This window comes from Suillus subalutaceus (assembly GCF_016647625.1).
Source record: "Suillus subalutaceus strain FC151 chromosome Unknown DFJ58scaffold_7, whole genome shotgun sequence".
Taxonomy (NCBI): Eukaryota; Fungi; Basidiomycota; class Agaricomycetes; order Boletales; family Suillaceae; genus Suillus; species Suillus subalutaceus.
The window spans coordinates 66956-86753 of NW_024540256.1; the positions used below are offsets into that span (position 1 = coordinate 66956).

The 19798-nt window shown below is 49.5% G+C and overlaps 4 protein-coding genes across 4 annotated transcripts; 3 read left to right on the forward strand and 1 right to left on the reverse strand.

Annotated features, from left to right (window-relative positions):
• Positions 1 to 1652: 1652 nt before the first annotated feature.
• On the forward strand, positions 1653 to 9400 carry DFJ58DRAFT_761040 (NUC071 domain-containing protein). Its single transcript, XM_041388464.1, has 12 exons — positions 1653 to 1880; positions 1932 to 3320; positions 3374 to 3631; positions 3688 to 4379; positions 4431 to 4707; positions 4761 to 4992; positions 5021 to 6052; positions 6112 to 6412; positions 6470 to 7061; positions 7117 to 7896; positions 7950 to 8195; positions 8243 to 9400. Exons 1-12 carry the CDS (start codon positions 1683 to 1685, stop codon positions 9287 to 9289), a joined length of 7044 nt encoding a protein of 2347 aa, XP_041249452.1. The 5' UTR covers positions 1653 to 1682; the 3' UTR covers positions 9290 to 9400.
• An 868-nt stretch (positions 9401 to 10268) lies between these two features.
• DFJ58DRAFT_435170 (major facilitator superfamily domain-containing protein) lies at positions 10269 to 12698 on the forward strand. Its single transcript, XM_041380392.1, has 7 exons — positions 10269 to 10732; positions 10794 to 10859; positions 10930 to 11090; positions 11147 to 11281; positions 11335 to 11491; positions 11542 to 12025; positions 12083 to 12698. Exons 1-7 carry the CDS (start codon positions 10559 to 10561, stop codon positions 12334 to 12336), a joined length of 1431 nt encoding a protein of 476 aa, XP_041249453.1. The 5' UTR covers positions 10269 to 10558; the 3' UTR covers positions 12337 to 12698.
• A 272-nt stretch (positions 12699 to 12970) lies between these two features.
• DFJ58DRAFT_761048 (uncharacterized protein) lies at positions 12971 to 16870 on the reverse strand. Its single transcript, XM_041388465.1, has 5 exons — positions 16641 to 16870; positions 15672 to 16596; positions 15281 to 15624; positions 14500 to 15246; positions 12971 to 14449 (listed from the first exon to the last, which is right to left on the reverse strand). The coding sequence occupies exons 1-5, from the start codon at positions 16747 to 16749 to the stop codon at positions 13278 to 13280; spliced, it is 3297 nt and encodes a 1098-aa protein (XP_041249454.1). The 5' UTR covers positions 16750 to 16870; the 3' UTR covers positions 12971 to 13277.
• A 978-nt stretch (positions 16871 to 17848) lies between these two features.
• On the forward strand, positions 17849 to 18713 carry DFJ58DRAFT_722271 (uncharacterized protein; the record flags this gene model as incomplete). Its single annotated transcript, XM_041384876.1, has 4 exons — positions 17849 to 18271; positions 18331 to 18395; positions 18451 to 18559; positions 18621 to 18713. 4 exons carry the CDS (start codon positions 17849 to 17851, stop codon positions 18711 to 18713), a joined length of 690 nt encoding a protein of 229 aa, XP_041249455.1.
• Positions 18714 to 19798: the final 1085 nt, after the last annotated feature.

The window sequence follows — 19798 nt, forward strand, 5'->3', positions numbered from 1 at the left end:
GTTCGTCGTGCTGGTTTGGGGTTGTCCTGGCCCGCTGGATCTGTCATGTGAAGTTATCGAGCCACATTTCGATCAATTCATTAGCATCGAAAACTCTGCTAAGGGGCTGAAGTTCATCATATGTAATTTATACTTCATGACACCCGTCACAGGGAATGCCCGTACAACAGTGTACAACTCGATTCTGGTCGATGCAGACTTGACGGGAGTCTCGGAACACACGCGAATGTGCAAGGACCCAGTGTTTCCATAGTATCATCACCGCCATTCCTTCTGAGAAGTCGAAATCGAAGAAAATCCTAGTGGAAATGACAAAGACGGGCCATATATGGGATGCTACAAAGCATAACAGTCGATGTTCAGGGTCTGAGGCCCACCTCGTTTGTCGTGCTTGCGTCTGCGGCTGTGAGATGTGCGCCATATCGTCGTTCTGAAGGAGGCATCGTCTGTGCGTCGCTGATATAGGCAAAAGGTAGCATGCCAGAATTGCGCCGCCTCGGACATATCCTCGACTAAATAGAGGCTCAAATCATCGTTGGCAACGAGCAATCTATCATTTCGACAAATTAAGATTAACTAGCTTATAGTCATTTGATAATATCGTTTCTGAGATTGCTCTGCAAACGAATGTTAACTGTCAAGACTTTCGACTATGTCCAACAATGGCTCACATTGGACGTTGTTGACTGTCGCTAGTCCCGCAGCCGCCACCAGCATGTGAGCCTGTAGGTATCTGCAGTATCATATAGCTTATCTAATGAGCGGCGCAGAAGAGCGATATGCTTGCCCGAACCCTTGAGCTGAGACAGCGTAGTTGCGGACCTGATGTCCTATGCGGTAGGCAGAAACAGCGTCTGTCCTGCGGCTTCGGGGTGAGTACCACCTCCATCTAGGACTTTAATTGTCAACATACAATGTCTTCTCCTTGGAAGTACCATGATCAATGGCATACGCAATGTCAATTGGATGCATAAACACATCAAGGATGTATGTACTAGAAACTGAACACAGCCATCCTGAATACAAATGACACTGACTACTTGCTGTGAGGGCTTTTGGCAGTATTGGAAAGGTCTTGGCCAGGTAGCTCGAGTGGCCATCATCGTCCCAGAGATAAAATATGACCTTCGGCGAAGGATATTGAGTTTATTATACCAGATCGTTCTAGTATAGAGACTGTTAGGAAAGAGTGGAGGTCAAACTTGAACCATGTGTAGGCTTTATCCCTCAAGAGCTATAGGTCCTTAGAAATAGAAACGAGATCCGCGATGGAACGGGGAGCAGATGTTGACTACCAAGTTCTAAGACGTACTGGAGCCCAGAGGATAACATGTTTGCCTGTTGAAAGGCTGAGCATACTGGCAAGAAGCTTTCAATATAGACAAGATTGATACCGAGTAAATTGTGACTTGGCATGGATGTGCAACGAATGATATCTTGCCACAAAGGAAAGTATAGAGAGTAAGACTAAAGTTCTTCAGGAAGAGACACGGCCAGAGCTCCTGCTTTGGGCTTCAAGTTCTTCTCAGCCGCTTGGTCTCTATGACTGTCATGAAGCATTTACTTGACACGATCAGTGACCAAGTACATTTTGAACCCCGCGAAACTCTGAGTTTTAAATCAAAAGGACTGGTAATTAGTCATCGACCAAACTTTCACCGTCGCCCTCAACATCGACGACGATGAGTTCGTTCATTCGCCCTCCTCCGGGCTTGCCGCCCCCACCTCCAGGCATGCCACCACCACCAGGATTTCCACAAGCATCTACCTCAAAGGTTCCTCCCGAAGTCCTTGCGCAAAAGTCGCAGAAATGGGTGTCCATGCAGAAAAAGCGCTACGGCGAAAAGCGCAAAGGAGGATATGTTGATATGGGAAAACAGGTACGTTCGGTTGGTATAGAATTTTACACGTATTGAATAATGATCTTGCAGGATTTGCCTCCGGAGCACGTCCGTAAAATTATCAAGGACCACGGTGACATGAGCAACCGCAAGTTTCGCAATGATAAGCGCGTCCACCTCGGCGCCTTGAAATACGTCCCTCACGCTGTAATGAAGCTGCTTGAAAACATCCCATACCCCTGGGAGCAGGTTCGCGAGGTGCCCGTCCTTTATCACATCACTGGCGCAATCACTTTCGTCAATGAGATCCCTCGCATTATCGAACCTGTTTATCATGCCCAATGGAGTTCCATGTGGCTAGCCATGCGTCGAGAGAAGCGTGATCGCAGACATTTCAAGCGTATGCGCTTCCCACCTTTTGATGATGAAGAGCCACCGTTGGATTATGGTGATAACGTACTGGATGTTGAGCCTCTTGAAGCCATTCAGCTGGAGCTCGATTCAGAGGAAGATTCTGCCATTATTGATTGGTTTTACGACCCAAAGCCGCTGGTGGACACACCTGCAGTCAATGGTCCCTCATATCGTTATTGGCAGCTCACACTACCCGTCATGGCGAATTTATATCGTCTTGGGAGAACCCTATTGTCAGACCAACCTGATAGCAATGCAAGCTATCTTTTCGACAAGAAATCCTTCTTCACCGCAAAAGCTCTCAACTTGGCAATTCCTGGAGGGCCGAAGTTTGAGCCATTGTACCGTGACATGGATGCTTTTGACGAAGATTGGAACGAGTTCAATGATGTCAATAAAGTTATCATTCGTCAACAAATCCGTACCGAGTACAAGGTCGCCTTCCCGCATCTCTATAACTCCCTCCCGCGCTCTGTTCACCTCTCTCCATATCATGCGCCCAAGAATGTCTATATTCGCACTGATGATCCCGACCTACCCGCCTTCTATTTCGACCCACTCATCAACCCTATCTCCCTGCGCGGCGCTACTCCCAAGAACGCACCGCTCGTCTCTCATGAAGACTCTATCTTCGGTCCGAACGGCGCCGACGACGACGACGACTTTGAGTTGCCCGATGATGTGCAGCCATTCCTTGAAGACAAGCCTCTCGAGAACGACCTCACTGCTGATGGTATTGCTCTATGGTGGGCGCCTGAGCCTTATAATCGGCGCTCTGGTCGCATGCGTCGTGCGCAGGACATACCTTTGGTGAAGAACTGGTATTTGGAGCACTGTCCTCCCAACCAGCCAGTCAAAGTTCGCGTATCGTACCAGAAGTTGCTCAAGTGCTTCGTCCTCAACGAGCTCAAGAGTCGACCTGAGAAGGCGATGACTAAAAAGAATCTCTTCCGGCAGTTGAAGGCGACGAAGTTCTTCCAAACGACAAAGCTTGACTGGGTGGAAGCCGGTTTGCAGGTGTGCAGACAAGGGTATAACATGCTTAACCTTCTCATTCACAGAAAGGTAAGCTTTCGTAGAGACCGTTGGGGTAAATCAAAGCTAATTTTCGTTTTCAGAATTTGAACTACTTACATCTCGACTATAACATGAACTTGAAACCAGTGAAGACGCTTACTACAAAGGAGCGCAAAAAGTCTCGCTTCGGAAATGCCTTCCACTTGTGCCGCGAGATTCTGCGTCTTACAAAACTTGTTGTTGATGCCCATGTTCAGTTCCGCCTTGGCAATGTTGATGCTTTCCAGCTCGCAGACGCACTGCAGTATATCTTTGCGCACATTGGGGCATTGACTGGTATGTATCGGTACAAGTACAAGGTTCGCAGAATTACTGTTATAGGCGAAGTTTCTTTTATTGATTTTTACTCATCCAGCTCATGAGACAAGTTCGCATGACAAAAGACCTCAAGCACTTGATCTACTACCGCTTTAATACTGGCCCTGTCGGCAAGGGTCCTGGAAACGGGTTCTGGGCTCCTGGCTGGCGTGTCTGGCTTTTCTTCATGCGAGGCATCGTACCGCTACTCGAGCGCTGGCTCGGTAACCTCCTCGCGCGTCAGTTCGAGGGACGCAACAGCAAGGGCATCGCGAAAACTGTGACAAAGCAACGTGTCGAGTCTCACTACGACCTCGAGTTACGTGCGGCTGTCATGCACGACATTCTCGACATGATGCCCGAGTCCATTAAACAGAACAAGTCGAAGACGATTCTGCAGCATCTGTCGGAGGCGTGGCGTTGCTGGAAGGCGAACATCCCATGGAAAGTTCCTGGTATGCCCACTGCGATTGAGAACATTATCCTACGGTACATCAAGAGCAAGGCTGACTGGTGGTGCTCGGTTGCGCATTATAATCGGGAGCGTATCCGTCGGGGTGCTACGGTTGATAAGGCAGTAGTGAAGAAAAACCTGGGTCGGCTGACTCGTCTGTACTTGAAAGCAGAGCAGGAGAGGCAGCATGGGTACTTGAAGGATGGGCCATACATCAGTGCGGAGGAAGCTGTCGCAATTTACACAGCGACTGTTCACTGGCTAGAGAGCCGCAAATTTGCTCCTATACCATTCCCGTGAGTGAGCCAGCCATGTTTTGCACGTTATGAACTCACCGTTTTCTCTAGTCCTCTGTCGTACAAGCACGACACGAAGCTGCTTGTACTCGCACTTGAAAAGTTGAAGGAGGCTTACTCGGTCAAGGGTCGCCTTAACCAGTCGCAGCGTGAAGAGCTTGCCCTCATTGAGCAGGCGTATGACAATCCGCATGAATGTCTGTCGCGCATCAAGCGACTGCTTCTCACCCAGCGCGCGTTCAAGGAGGCTGGCATTGAGTTCTTTGACACGTACGACAAACTCATTCCGTGCTACGACATCGAGCCTGTTGAGAAGATTACAGACGCCGTAAGTTTCAGCGTTTACTCCTTATATGCCATGCTAACGTTGATACTACACAGTATCTTGATCAATTCCTGTTCTTCGAGGCTGATAAAAGAGGGTTGTTCCCTGCCTGGATCAAACCTGCCGATACGGAGCCACCGCCGTTGCTTGTGTACAAGTGGTGCCAGGGCATCAACAACTTGACGGACATCTGGGAGACGAGCGAGGGCGAGTGCAACGTGATGATGGAGACCGTCTTCTCCAAGGTGTATGAGAAGATCGACCTGACCCTACTCAACCGTCTCCTCCGTCCTCATTCTTGATCACAACTTGGCAGACTACATCACTGCGAAGAACAACACGGTGTTGACCTACAAGGACATGGCACACACGAATGCATTCGGTCTCATCCGTGGCCTTCAGTTCTCTGCCTTCGTCTTCCAGTACTACGGTCTCGTCCTTGATCTCCTCATTCTTGGCTTGCAGCGAGCTAGCGAAATGGCGGGTCCTCCACAGATGCCTAACAACTTCTTGCAGTACCGCGACTCGGCGACAGAGACTCGTCACCCCATCCGCTTGTACTCTCGTTACGTTGATCGCTTGCACATCCTCTTCCGCTTCAGCGCTGATGAGGCGAGGGACCTGATCCAACGCTATCTTAGTGCCAACCCTGACCCGACCAACAACAACGTCATCGGGTATAACAACAAGCGTTGCTGGCCTCGTGATTGTCGTATGCGTCTCATCAAGCATGATGTCAACCTCGGAAGAGCGGTCTTCTGGAACGTTAAGAATAGCCTGCCGCGCTCACTCACCACCATCGAGTGGGAGGACACCTTTGTCAGCGTTTACTCGAAGGACAACCCACAGTTGTTGTTCTCGATGTGCGGCTTCGAGGTCCGTATCTTGCCCAAGATTAGGACGATGGGTGGCGAACAGTTCTCGTTGAAGGATGCCGTGTGGAATCTCACCAACGAGCAGACCAAAGAGAGAACTGCGCAGGCGTTCCTGCGTGTCTCCGATGACGGTGTCCAGCAATTCAACAACCGTATCCGTCAGGTCCTTATGAGCTCTGGCTCCACCACGTTCTCGAAGATCGTCAACAAGTGGAACACTGCGTTGATCGGTTTGATGACCTACTATCGCGAGGCCGTCATCCACACAAACGAGCTCTTGGACTCTCTTGTCAAGGCAGAGAACAAGATCCAAACTCGTGTTAAGATCGGCCTGAACAGTAAGATGCCGTCCCGTTTCCCTCCTGTCGTTTTCTACACGCCGAAGGAGCTTGGTGGCCTTGGAATGCTTTCGATGGGTCATGTTCTTATCCCGCAGAGTGACTTGCGATGGTCCAAGCAAACTGACGTTGGAGGTTCGTTCTCTCTCTTGTTTGATAGCCATTATCTGGCTCACAGCAGTTCGTTTCATCAGTTACACATTTCCGTGCTGGTATGACCCATGAGGAGGACCAGTTGATTCCGAACTTGTACAGATACCTTCAGCCATGGGAGGCAGAATTCTTGGATTCGGCTCGTGTTTGGTCCGAATATTCCATGAAGCGGAAGGAGGCCAATGCCCAGAACCGTCGCCTCACCCTCGAAGATCTTGAAGATAGCTGGGACCGCGGTATTCCTCGTATCAACACCCTCTTCCAAAAGGATCGCCACACGTTGGCATATGACCGAGGTTGGCGTGTGCGTACGGATTGGAAGCAGTACCAGTTGCTGAAACAGTGAGTCGCTCTCCAGCTGTCTGAATTTATTGTTGACTGATGAGATGACTATTTTAGCAACCCCTTCTGGTGGACATCTCAGCGCCATGATGGAAAGCTTTGGCAACTGAACAACTATCGTGTTGATGTCATTGCTGCACTGGGCGGTGTTGAGGGTATCTTGGAGCACACACTCTTCAAAGGAACTTACTTCCCCACATGGGAGGGTCTCTTCTGGGAGAAAGCGTCTGGATTCGAAGAGTCTATGCGATACAAGAAACTTACCAACGCCCAGAGGTCAGGTCTTAACCAGATCCCTAATCGTCGGTTCACGCTCTGGTGGAGTCCGACCATCAACCGCGCCAATGTATATGTCGGTTTCCAGGTGCAGCTTGACCTGACGGGTATCTTCATGCACGGCAAGATCCCTACCCTTAAGATCTCGCTGATTCAAATCTTCCGTGCGCATTTGTGGCAGAAGATTCACGAAAGTGTGGTCATGGACTTGTGTCAGGTCTTCGATCAGGAGCTAGAGCCTCTCCAGATCGAGACAGTGCAAAAGGAGACTATTCACCCTCGTAAGAGTTACAAGATGAATTCGTCTTGCGCCGATATCTTGCTGTTCTCGGCCTACAAGTGGAATATCTCTCGGCCTTCACTGGTTACAGATGTAGGTCACTCTTCATACTTTTTTGGACTTTGATCTAATCGCTCGGTTTCTTTAGAACAAAGACGTTTTGGATGGCACGACTAGCAACAAGTACTGGATCGACGTTCAGCTTCGTTGGGGCGACTTCGATACTCATGATATCGAGCGGTATACTCGTGCCAAGTTCTTGGACTATGTGTCCGACTCCATGAGTATCTACCCCTCGCCAACTGGTGTTATGATCGGCATGGATCTAGCCTATAACCTGTGGTCTGCGTATGGCAACTGGTTCCCCGGTATGAAGCCTCTAATCCAGCAGGCCATGGCCAAGATCATGAAGGCTAATCCTGCATGCCACGTTCTGCGCGAGCGTATTCGCAAGGGTCTCCAGTTGTACTCTTCTGAGCCCACGGAGCCTTACCTCAACAGCCAGAACTACTCAGAACTGTTCTCGAACCAGATCATTTGGTTCGTCGACGACACTAACGTGTATCGTGTCACTATTCATAAGACATTCGAGGGTAACTTGACGACCAAACCAATTAACGGCGCTATCTTCATCTTCAACCCACGTTCTGGACAGTTGTTCCTGAAGATCATCCACACTAGTGTCTGGGCTGGTCAAAAGCGTCTCGGTCAACTTGCGAAGTGGAAGACTGCCGAAGAAGTGGCTGCATTGGTTCGTTCGCTGCCTGTCGAAGAACAGCCGAAGCAGGTCATCGTCACTCGCAAGGGCATGTTGGACCCTCTTGAGGTTCACTTGCTTGATTTCCCGAATATCGTTATCAAGGGAAGTGAGTTGCAATTGCCCTTCCAGGCATGCATGAAGATGGAGAAGTTTGGTGACTTGATCCTAGTAAGTTGGTCCATGCGTATTTGCATCTTCGTTGCTGATACTGTTTCTCACAGCGTGCTACACAACCTCAAATGGTCCTGTTCAGCTTGTACGACGACTGGCTCAAGTCGGTGTCCAGTTACACCGCCTTCTCTCGTCTTATCCTCCTCCTTCGTGGCTTGCACGTCAACAACGAGAAGGCGAAGATTATTTTGCATCCGGACAAGTCGACCATCACAGAACCACACTTCGTCTGGCCTACTCTTACAGATGATGAATGGATTAAGGTTGAGGTCGCAATGAAGGATCTTATCTTGGCAGTAAGTAATACCGCACACTTTTTGAACTTTAACTCATCGAGTTCAAGGATTTCGGCAAGCGGAACAGCGTCAACATCGCGTCCTTGACTGCCAGTGAAATTCGTGACATCATTCTTGGTCAAGAGATTGCCGCTCCTTCCGTACAGCGCCAACAGATGGCTGAGCTTGAGAAGAGTAACGAGGCACAGGGTCAAGTCACCGCTGTGCAAACTCAGACCACCAACGTTCACGGTGATACGATTCAGACCGTCACGACGACCAATTATGAACAGCAAGTGTTTAGCAGCAAATCTGATTGGCGTGTCCGTGCCATCTCTGCTACGCATCTTCCCCTCCGTCTGCAACATATCTATGTCTCCAATGATGATGTCAAGGACGACGCTGCTTCGTACACCTATGTGTTGCCAAAGAACATCCTGCGAGCATTCATCACTGCTGCAGATCTTCGCACTCAGGTTGCGGCCTTCTTGTACGGTGTATCGCCGCCAGACAACAAGCAGGTCAAGGAGATCAAAGCAGTCGTATGGGTACCTCAGCGTGGAAGCAACAATAGCGTTGAGCTGCCCAACCAGTTGCCGAAGGACGACTTCCTCCTCAAAGATCTCGAACCTCTTGGGTGGATCAAGACTCAAGCGCTTGAGCTCAACCATCTCTCTCCCACAGACGTCACCACCCAAGCCAAGTTGATGGCTGACCACCCCGAGTGGAACTCCTCGTCAATCTGTATCGCTGCTTCCTTCACTCCTGGTTCAGTCTCCCTATCTGCTCATCAACTGACGGTACCTGGGTTCGAGTGGGGCCGCAAGAACGTGGATAATTCTGCCAACCCACCTGGCTTCAACCCTAATATGTCGGAGCGGGTGCAGCTCCTGTTGTCTGACCGTATTCTCGGGATGACGCTCGTGCCCGAAGGCAAAGTCTGGAACTACGGGATTGGTCTTACCCAATTGTGGTCGGCCAACTTGTCATTTGCTGTAACACTAGACACGCCGCTGTTGTTCTGGGCAGAGGATCACCGGCCCGCTGCGTTCTTGACGTTTGCGAACCTTGAGCAAGGGGATGATAGTGCTGATGTTGAAAACAGTTTCGCTTGATTTATTACTGCTCTTCGTGTAATTTGCTGTTTTCATGTAGCTGCATACGAAAATCTCACTTGTATGAAATAGTTTACCCACACAATATTATGCTGTTTTCTTTGCGCCTCATCCCCGTCATAAGCTTTCTTTGCCCGTAAGGCTATCAAGATTGAGCTGGACAGTCGATGTCTTTTCACAGAAGACCAAAATATCTGGGGCTACGGCCTCAATCATGACCCTGCACATAACGATAGCACAGCACAGCACCGCGAGGAGATGGTGGCATATATGTAACATATGTGTGAATTGTACATTGAATTTGTAGATTTGTAACAAAAAAATGCCAGAAGCATGAACTCGACTGCAAAAAATGGGTTTGAATGAAAAAGTTCAGCGCGTCAAGTTCAAAGCTCATGACAGAAAAACACGAGGATGATCCACCCTACGTGACTCCGTCCGTGACTCACTCCCAACCGCACGCACCCGAATATCCAAAACTCACTCTCCACCCTCAATTGTAGTCGCCGCCTCCGAGACGGGGCAGCAAGCTTACATCTGCAAGTAGGGCTAAAAGTATTGATTTAGCCCAGTGGAATGACCCGGACGCTGCTATTGGAGTACCTTGTTAGATACTGCTCGTGGTCAGTCAATCAAACTTCCAGGAGACACGCTTGAACTTAAGAAAAGAAAATTGAGCAGGATTGCATCTGGGCTGCCAATGTTGAACGTTAATGTTGAACGTTTGAACGTATTTTTAGGTCAACGCAAATGACGGTACCCAGAATAACAGACCTTTCATCATGAATGTCCCATCCGATGCTCCTCAAATCTTCGTACTAAGTATATTAGCCAAAGCCGATTGTCGAGGTTGTGATGTGGCATACATGCGAAAATTTCAGTTTGAACGCAAATGACGGTGAATGACTGTACTAATGCTTTTGTCAAACATGTGGGCTAAAGATGTTTCCATGCTTATTAAGAGCCGTTGATCGCGACCAGGAACTATGTTGCTCTCTTAGCTTTAACAGCGTTCGGTTGGGAACCCGGATGGCTCGCACCGGTTTTCTCCCGCTGGCTCGCGCTAATCTTTCAGCCTGAGGTCTTAAGTATGCCATCACTTGACAATTTGACACGACATTATACATATCACATCAATAGCTGACTGTATCGATTATGTGCAGGGTACAAAACGCGGTTCGTATCATCAAATCGAGGGAGTTCGCTGGACTTCTACCTCTGCACTTACGGCTCTAGCTAGCTCGTCCGTGACTCACTGGACTCACTGGGATGGATACCTCCAATTCTCATGAAATCATAGCAAGCGAAATAACGCCTCTGATACCTGCAAAGGGCTCGAAGATACCTAAAACACCCCTTCCAAAACTTCAGATAGGCATTCTTATAACGCTGCAACTTGTGGAACCCATCGCTTCGACATCTATATTTCCGTACATCAATCAGGTATGACTTTACAATGTCGTTTGTCCTTGATGCACATATTTATACTGTTTCGTTCTTTCAGCTTATCAGCGAACTTGGAATCACTGGGGGTGACGATGCGGCTGTAGGATATTATACTGGAATCATTGTAGGTGGCTACATGACGTCGGACTTGCGAGAATGGTTTTCTCATAGTCTACTTTGGATATGCTCAACAGGAATCTCTGTTTTTCGTTGCGCAGGCACTGACAATGCTGAGGTGGAGTAGACTGTCTGACCGCATTGGGCGCAAGCCCGTGTTGGTAGTTGGTCTCTCAGGTGCTTGCATTTCGATACTGTGTTTCGGCCTCTCAACGACCTTCTGGAGTCTTGTTGTTAGGTGTGTCTTCAGCTGAAGCTAAAGGAGATGAATGCTGAAATGCTAGGTTTACCTAGCCGTTGCATGTGCGGTTTTCTAAACGGCAATGTGGGAGTTATGAAGACTATGATGGGGGAATTAACGGACTCTACAAATATGGCTCAGGCATTTGCCTTGTTCCCGATTGTCTGGAGCATTGGAGGCTTTGTCGGGTAAGTGGGGCTGTTGATCACGGAGACGGCAAATGATGAAATCGGCATGTCAGTCCTTTAATGGGCGGAGCACTCGCGCGGCCACAAGATCATTGGCCCACATTATTCGCCAATCCATTTTGGGGAAAATACCCATACTTTCTGCCTTGCGCAGTGGCAGCCTGTTTGTTCATCCCAGCCCTTTTTATGATGTTAATCTTTTTAGAAGAAGTAGGTCCGACATACCTGCATCATCACACACGTTACTCACGAGTGGGCAGACACTATCAACAAAGCGTCGACCAAGGTTGACGTCAGCCACGCTCGGCGTTTCAAGTGGTGAATCACCGCATCAACAATCCATGGCATATACCCCCTTGCGATCTCTGCTCACACCTGCCATTGTTGTTCCAATTGCAAACTACGCCATGCTCGCTTTTCTTGACGTTTCTTTCAGGGCTCTTTTACCGCTGTTCCTTTCGACACCTACATGTCTTGGCGGCCTTGGATTTTCTCCTTCGTCTATTGGCTCGTGGCTGGCGTTTTTTGGAATCGTGGATGGTGTCTTTCAGGTATTATTCTTCGCCAAAATTGTCGATCGCCTTGGTCCAAAGCGTCTATTTTGTATGTCAGTGTCATGCTTCGCACCAGTCATGGTCATGTTTCCCATAATGTCATGGCTTGTAAACGCAAAGGGGGGTCACGCAGTCACGTTCACCTTGCTTTGCCAATTCATTATCGTGATTGTATGGGATATGGCCTTCGGTATGTGTTGCAATAAAATCATTTTGTCATTATAAGTTGTAACCCATTCCATTACAGGGACTGTCTTCATGTTTATCACGGCCTCTGCCCCTACCAGCACTGTACTTGGCGCTATTAATGGTTTTGGCCAGACCTCTGCGTCAATGGCTCGTGCAGTCGGGCCCGCATTGGCGACTTCGCTCTTTGCTGTATCGAAGGAACGCAATCTTCTTGCAGGAAATGCCGTATATATCGTTCTAATTATGCTAGCTGGTGTGTTGAGATGGTTGGGGTCGCAGTTACCAGATGAAGTACAAGATAGGAATGAGTGAAAGGTTGGTACCTCTTCCGTGATCTCTCACTTCACCACGTATGAGTACCCAGGAGCTTCTTCAGAATCTTAATGGAAATGTCAATTTTTACATGGGACATTATGTCTGACAGAGCGAATGCCACCATTCAATCTAGTTAATCCTCCCACTGAGCATGTTGAATGGGGTTCGCCCAGCCAATTGTGTGGCAACCTGTAATGATGTAGTTCGACTCTACCTTTCCCACATTTTGACAGTTTGTGTCTCCGTTTCGGGTAAGTGCTTGATAAGTTGTCTGCTACTTTTTGCAGTCAAAAGTCAGGGGCTACCTCTCTAGCACACTCCGATGTAGATTCGAAACATCATTTATATTTTAACATCAGCCAGTGACTTACCCAAGTAGTCACAGTGGTGGATTTATAACGGTATGACCTTGCAACGACGTTGAAAACAGTTTCGCTTGATTTATTACTGCTCTTCGTTTAACTTGCTGTTTTCATGTAGCTGCATACGAACATCTCACTCGTATGAAATAGTTTATCCACACAATATTATGTTGTTTTCTTTGCGCCTCATCCCTGTTCTCAGCGAAGTTTTTTGCCCGTAAGGTTGTCAAGATAGAGCTGGACAGTCAATATCTTTTCCAGGAAGACACGACACCGAAATATCTGATTCCACAAGGTCTACCAATCATTAATGAACAACAGATAACGACAACACAGCACAGCGCCTCGGGAGATGCTGGCATATATGTAATGTATGTGTACAATATTGTACATTGAATTTGTAAATCGTTTATGCGGACTAAGTTAACGATGTGCACCACCACGAAAGAAAGGAAGACATGAACTCGACAACTGCAAAAAAAGGGTTTGAATGGAAAAGTTCAGCACGTCAAGTTCAAAGCTCATGACAGAAAAACTTGAGGGATCATCACCCCCATTCTACACTCCGTCCGCGACTCATTCACTCCCGACCGACCCCGCATGCACTCGAATATCCGAAAAATCAGGAAGTTCACCATCCATCCTCTCCCTTTCCTCCCCATCATCAGCAACGTACTGCATTATAAGCTGCGTACTCCCCCGTCTCGGAGGCGGCGACAACGCCATTATCTCTGGAGCGCTCGAGAGGTGCTGCGGTTGTGGCTGACGAAGTGGATTACGTAGTGGGATCGTCGGAAGCGGGGTTTGCGTATTCAGCGATAAGAAGTTTGGATGGTTCTGCATCGTTGTTATGGGGGTGCCTGGGAGGGGAGGCGATGGGGGTCGGGAATGAGTGGTGCTGTTGGTGCTGTTACGGCTGCTGATGGGGCTCCTGCTCCTGCTCCTATTACCAGGTGGGGGCCCCATAATCACGGGATGCGTGATTTGGTGGGGTGTGAGTTCGTTATCAGTATCAGTATCGTACAATGCGATGACAGGCGACGGAGGCGACGGAGCACTGAGAATCCGCAGACGCTGCCTGATAGACAGACTCCGCGCAGAAGCGGCGCTGTCAGGACGAGGAGGAGTTGATGTCGATATTGATAATTCTGCGCTATCGCGGTGATGTGCGTATGCAGGTTCATCTGGACGCGGTGGAAGGACACCTGAAGGTGGTGGACGAGGAGGTGCAGTCAGGCTGAGCCTCAACGCGCGCTGAGCTACAGACGTTCTGAACAGCGTTTTCTGGGGCTGTGGCTGGGATTGGGGCTGTTGTTGTTGCTCAGGCGCAGGCGGGGGCGCAAAGCTCGGAGCAGGGCGCGGAGGAGGCATCGAGCGACGTTTACTCCCCACACCAATACTTCCTCCACCGCCACCAAAACCCATACCAACCCCTGAACTAAAAGATCCAACCGCACTCGTCCGCCGCACACTCCCCGACCTCACACTCGCACTACTCACACTACTCGACGTACTCGACCTCTTCCAAAACGCAGCACTAGGATTCTCAGATCCTGCACTGCTAGGACTCACGCTCGGCTCAGACTCACACGGTGCTTGTGGTGTCGACGGTAGCGGGCCGCTGGGGGGCGTTAACCGCTTCGGGAGGGTACGAGACCACCGACGAGAAGGCGCAGAGGATGAGGCTGACGAGCCCGATCTTTCGACAGTGGAAGTTGTGGTGGAAGTTGTTTGCACAGATAGACGTGCTGGGTTGGGCGTGGGTGTGGGTGTGGGTGTGGTGTGGGGGTAATGGAACGTGGGGTGACTGCGGTACCTGAGCTGCCCTCGATCACGGTGGAGGTCTCCATGTTAGGCGTAGTACTTGCGTCCATTTGCTGGCATAGCGCGTCTGTGAGTGAGTGTACCAAAGTCTGCTTCTTGCACCGCGGGGGCGGGTGGAGAGAATGCGAGTGTGAGTGTGAGTGGGAATGTGGGTGGGAAAGCGTGTGCGACAGAGGTGGAGTCGTAGACGGCGAAGGAGCCCACCGTTCATCTTCTTTGACGATCTTGAGATCACAAGCTGGGATACCGTTGATGCTCGCACAGCACATGCTCGAGGTCCCATTAGACAAGCTCCCGTTGGTACTCGCGCAGCACGGGGCCCCATCTACACCATTAGACAAACTCCCATTGTGTATGCTCCCGTTTGGCAGGTGCATACTAGATTCGTCGGGTCCTGACGATGCCACGCTAGGTACGGGGGAGTCCGAACGGCGCATCGGCGAGCTGCTCCTCTTGGTGCTCATGCCCACGCCACTGGTGATACCCATTAAACTGCTCCCCACCGTCCCAAAGCTCTCTTCTGCATGCTCACTTTCGCGCTCATGTCCTTGTCCGTTGAGAGACAATGACGGCGAACGAGAACGAGGCGTGAACATGCCTTTGATGGTCTTGGTAGTAGACGTGGAGGATTTAGAAGAATGCGTTTGAGAGAGTTGGGCAGGGGAGACGTTGCCTGAGCGCTTGGTTTGGAGGCGGATGGAGGGCGTTGGGGAGGAGGAGCCTAGAGTTTGAGTTGGATTTATGTGCGTTGGAACTTTGGCTTTGAGATTTCTTGGTTGATCTGATACTTGATGCGCGCGTGAAGGGCTCGGTAGATGCAGGTAGGTTGGGTGTCGAGGACCGTGTGTGCGGTTGGGAACGCATGCCTTCGAACGATAGGGAGGCTCTAATTGGAGATGTGGGCGGTGATAGGGAAGGGGAACCTATCAAGACGGGTGAAGGAGATGATGAGGTGTGGGGTGATGAAGCAGGGGGTGATATAGGAGATGCGGCGGAAGATAATGATGCTTGGAGTCGCATGGAGAGCATGACATCCATGTCCCCGCGGGGTTCGTGCCCGCTGAGGTGGGGTGATGCAGTGAGACCTGCACGCATGGATCTAGAGAGGGGTGTTAAATCAGGACACAGCGACGCGACCCAACCCACCTTTGGCCCAGGACAACTGCCTTTATGGCACCAATCCACTTCTGTCTCTCGCTCGGATCCTGCATCTCGAAATGCCAGATAATGTTGCCTTGCTCAATAGCAACGACTGAGCCATTTGACTTGCCTCCGCTGCCTCTTGCTCCGCTCCTGTTGTCGCGTTTGCTAAGGGTGTTAGTCCGGGTAGAGTTCGCACTGGGTCCAGATTGCTCTGTGACATAGATAGTAGTGTCTTGGGTGATAGGTAAGCGGTGAAGCTCCGAGGATGAGGGGATATTTGATTTGAAGAGATGGAGGTGTGTGACTGTCTGTGACGCGGCCGAGGTCGCAGTCGTGAGGACTATAGATCTTGTCTTCCACTGCTTTGCGAGGGCATATACGAGGAGAGAGGACGAGGGACAGAATTTGAGAAATGTACCGGTGAGTGTGATTCGTGAATTGAGGGAAGCGAGGGTTGTAGGGAAAGGGGGGAGATGAGGTAAGAGGGTTGGGATTGATGAGGGTATGGGTGATGAAGGTATAGGAGAAGGTAAGGATATATGTGAATCAACAGTTGCTGATGAAGTTGGCACTTGGTCCTCTCGAATATCCTCTTGGAGTTCGGCAGTAGCATAGTCAACGAGACCGATGCTCTGAGCAGCAGCATCTCTGAGTCTCTCTCGCTCCTCTTCCTCTTGAACATAGGAATATGGGCGGGAAATTTCCATGACGCCTGGCATGACGATGGGATGTGCGTATTGAGAAACATGGCTACTCGGACCAGTCTTTTTACGAACGAGAGAGAATAGTAGGGAAGTGCGAGGTTTTCTTGGAGATGTAGGCTTTGGAGTTGATTTCGGTTGCTGAGCAGGATACAAATAGGGATATCTTAACGATTCATGAGATGAGATGCTAGTAGACCCGGTCAACACTGCAGCAGAGTCTTGATCTAAAGAATGTAAGCTCAAGCTCGCGGGTCAGCTCGCGACGCACCATAGGGAAATTCGACGTGATCAACATATTCCCTTTCCTTTCCCTTTGGTTCTCGGGTTAGACTTGCACGTCCGTCCCGTTGTGATTCAGTGAAGAAATGAATTGGCATCGTGGCCGGTGATTCGAATGTAGTCTGGGATGAAAGCGACTGGAAAGGATGGCAACGACGACCAGCGACGATGAGTGACGAGTTTAACGTGGCAGTAGTCAAATTTCAGTCAGGGCAGTGGTAGTACACAGGTCAGAAATTACACTTCCATTTCAATGCCAACACAAAACACCAACCTTGCTCCATGGATTCATCAACTCTGTCGACGATGGCGATGGCGACGGCGACGGCGACAACGACAACGATGGTGAGTTCATGAGGTCAACGTTGAAATGCACTTGACATAAAATTGTATGATACTTATGACATATGCTGTCAAGTCCTTAATGTTTCACGTACATGAACTATCGTCACGACTGTCACTAACAGTACGGCCTATACCTCGGTCTCCCATCTCCTCACCATTATCGGAAGGCAACGGAAGTCCTCTGATCATCAACTTGGCGGTGCCGTCCAGTGCGGAACGCCCGTCTTCCACACCGCATATACTGCGGCAAGAACCATGCAATGTTTCATCGTAACAACCCAAGCCTTGCATTAATATCGTTTCGGGTCCAGCTCTAGTCTTCTTTTATCTAGGCCTAGGTGCAACGATCAATATTTGACTGTATCCAGCTTAGTCCACTTACCTACCTCTGGTACACCTCCTAATAAATCGTGTTAGTGGGCTCGTCCATCCAATGTACTTACGTGAGTATCCAACGCCGCCCTTGCACTGGTTGCGCGCGCATTTGTACGTCAGTTTTTATCATACTGATATACCTGCAGGGGATAGTGCGCTTCTCCCACAGCTGGTAGATATCACCTTGTGATCATCTTCTGGCACGAGGACTACTGCCTTCTATTATTATAATATCGGCTCCTTGAAGCACAGCCTCAACTCGGCTTCTCAGAGTAACTCCAAATAGACTTTGTCAGTGATATATTTGCACTGTCTTTGTCATTAACACTGTCCAACGTGAGGACCACATCAGTGATAGAGGCCCGTCCTGTTAACATACCAGAACATGGGCGCCAAAACATGTTATAAATGTACCACCGTACCACGGAAATTGGAATCAATCAACTACAAACTCATCAACTGATATCCAAGTCCAGCATGTATTACCTCGCCGGCCTCACTAGTGCTCTTCCATCATCCGCCCAAACCATAGAAGGACTCGCCGTATTCACCACCTTCCGACAGCTCCAATATATCATATCCCGCATGCGTGTAATGCTCCCAGTCGCTAACGCAGAAGCAGGTAACATCCGCACCACTCCAACTTCTTTCATCGGCAAGATCATATCCTCAATACACGGTCTCTCGTACTTCATCCCACCCGTGACATACATCCTATGCGTCGCTCTCAATCGCCTCGTGCAGCCTGCGTGGATGCAGCGCATGAGCCTACCTAATACCTATTTCAAACACGAAAATCAAGTGGGGCTGAGAGTAGCAGCATGCGCAGCGACGTTTGTGCTCCTCAGGTTCACTGGACGCACAATGACGCACCTCGGGAATCAGTTGCACGCGATCGGGGTGCGTGCCATCCTTTTTTCATACGTGTATAAGACATAAAACACTCTACCCATCTCCAGAGACGCGAGAAGCCTAGAGTCGTGCAGACAGGCCCATACGCGGTGGTTCGTCATCCATTGTACACGTGAGTCTCTTGTGTCATCTACTGGGATTAGGTTCTGACGTCCTCATCATGACAGGAGCGCGCTCATCCAGGAGCTACTTTTTGCGCTGATGTCCTGGTCTTATGTGCCGCTTGTAGGATTGGGTATTATTGCTGGCGCGTTTGCTGTTAAGATGCCTATCGAGGTGGGTATCTCGTCCGAGTCTGTGTTGCTGTGTACAGGGGTTGACTGCCTTTTGTCTTTAGGAAGATCTTATCATGCAAGACCCTGCTATTGCTGCGGAATACCGTGCGTATATGCAGAGGGTGCCTGCGCGCATTATTCCTTTCCTTTGGTGATATGTCGTGCAATGTGAAGATTATCTTATTTTTTTATTGTCGGATGCCTGCAGTCTTATGATATAGCGTTACTCTGCGTCTTCCTTATGTCTGATGATCGCCCCCAAGTACATCGATTTGCAGGTCCTGTTACGCCGAGTCTCAAGGTAGGCGCTAGCCGACGCTGTGCGCCTTGTTCCAATCATTTGGTTTTGATTTTGATGTGGTTGGATCGCCTTTAATTTCAACGCTGAAGCTTGAAGATCGTCAAGGCGTTCAGGCTGGTGTTGCTTCCTATCAGTGGCCATTGAACATTGAGTAGCTCCGAATCTGCCATTGTTGCCCAACGTTCCTACTCACATTTATATTCGACCTCAGATAGCATGTCATGATTTTGACGTAAATCTACAGATGATGATCCTTCTCGTCCTAGTCGCCACTCGGTAGTGAAATGGGGAACTTGTGGCGACTCCAGCTCGGAAGCGAAGGATGTGAAAAGCCAATCCCAAGCCTTTTGCGTGCTAGCAGCTAATAGAGCTTTTCAAGGCATCCATGACTTAAAGAACGTACATACCCTGTTATCATTCGGATCTTTCTCGATTCCTTCGAACGACTTCAAACCCCGAGCAAACAAAGTCCGGACATCCTCACGTCATTCACAATGAAAAGACCCCTCTGTTCAACATCTTCGCTTCAAGTTAATGTTGCAGCTGCATCATCAGCTGAGCAGGATAGAATCTTCAACTCTTCACTGCCCGCACGCCGGCTCCCGCCCTCCCCAACCACCCGCTACCGTCTTTTCTTCGTTGGCGTCTCTCCTTCCGAGTCGTTACTCTTGTCGATGACGTGACACTTACACTTCGTTAGGATGTTTGTATTATTTGTATCCTATCATGTAGCACATCAATGAATACGATTAATGATGGATAGTCTTATACAAGAGCGTGTGTCCAGCTACCGTTAAATAAAGCGCGCCTCGAGTTCTGGAGCAGGACAAGAACGGCGGAAGTTACGGAAGAATGGAATTTGGTACGATGAGGTGCATATGTGATAAAATGGGTTGAGTTAGAAGGGGGGGTACTTCGGACAAGCAAAAAAAAATAGGT

Bases quoted from the DNA above. Each gene is read 5' to 3' on its own strand.
- DFJ58DRAFT_761048 (XM_041388465.1), bottom strand. From the start codon at position 16,749: ATGCCAATTCATTTCTTCACTGAATCACAACGGGACGGACGTGCAAGT. The intron at 15,625-15,671 runs GTGGGTTGGGTC...ACCCCTCTCTAG, and splicing joins GCAGTTGTCCTGGGCCAAAG to ATCCATGCGTGCAGGTCTCA. The intron at 14,450-14,499 runs GTTCCATTACCC...CGCCCAACCCAG, and splicing joins AGGTACCGCAGTCACCCCAC to CACGTCTATCTGTGCAAACA.
- DFJ58DRAFT_761040 (XM_041388464.1), top strand. From the start codon at position 1,683: ATGAGTTCGTTCATTCGCCCTCCTCCGGGCTTGCCGCCCCCACCTCCA. The intron at 4,708-4,760 runs GTAAGTTTCAGC...GATACTACACAG, and splicing joins TTGAGAAGATTACAGACGCC to TATCTTGATCAATTCCTGTT. The intron at 8,196-8,242 runs GTAAGTAATACC...ATCGAGTTCAAG, and splicing joins TGAAGGATCTTATCTTGGCA to GATTTCGGCAAGCGGAACAG.
- DFJ58DRAFT_435170 (XM_041380392.1), top strand. From the start codon at position 10,559: ATGGATACCTCCAATTCTCATGAAATCATAGCAAGCGAAATAACGCCT. The intron at 10,733-10,793 runs GTATGACTTTAC...TCGTTCTTTCAG, and splicing joins TATTTCCGTACATCAATCAG to CTTATCAGCGAACTTGGAAT. The intron at 12,026-12,082 runs GTATGTGTTGCA...ATTCCATTACAG, and splicing joins TGTATGGGATATGGCCTTCG to GGACTGTCTTCATGTTTATC.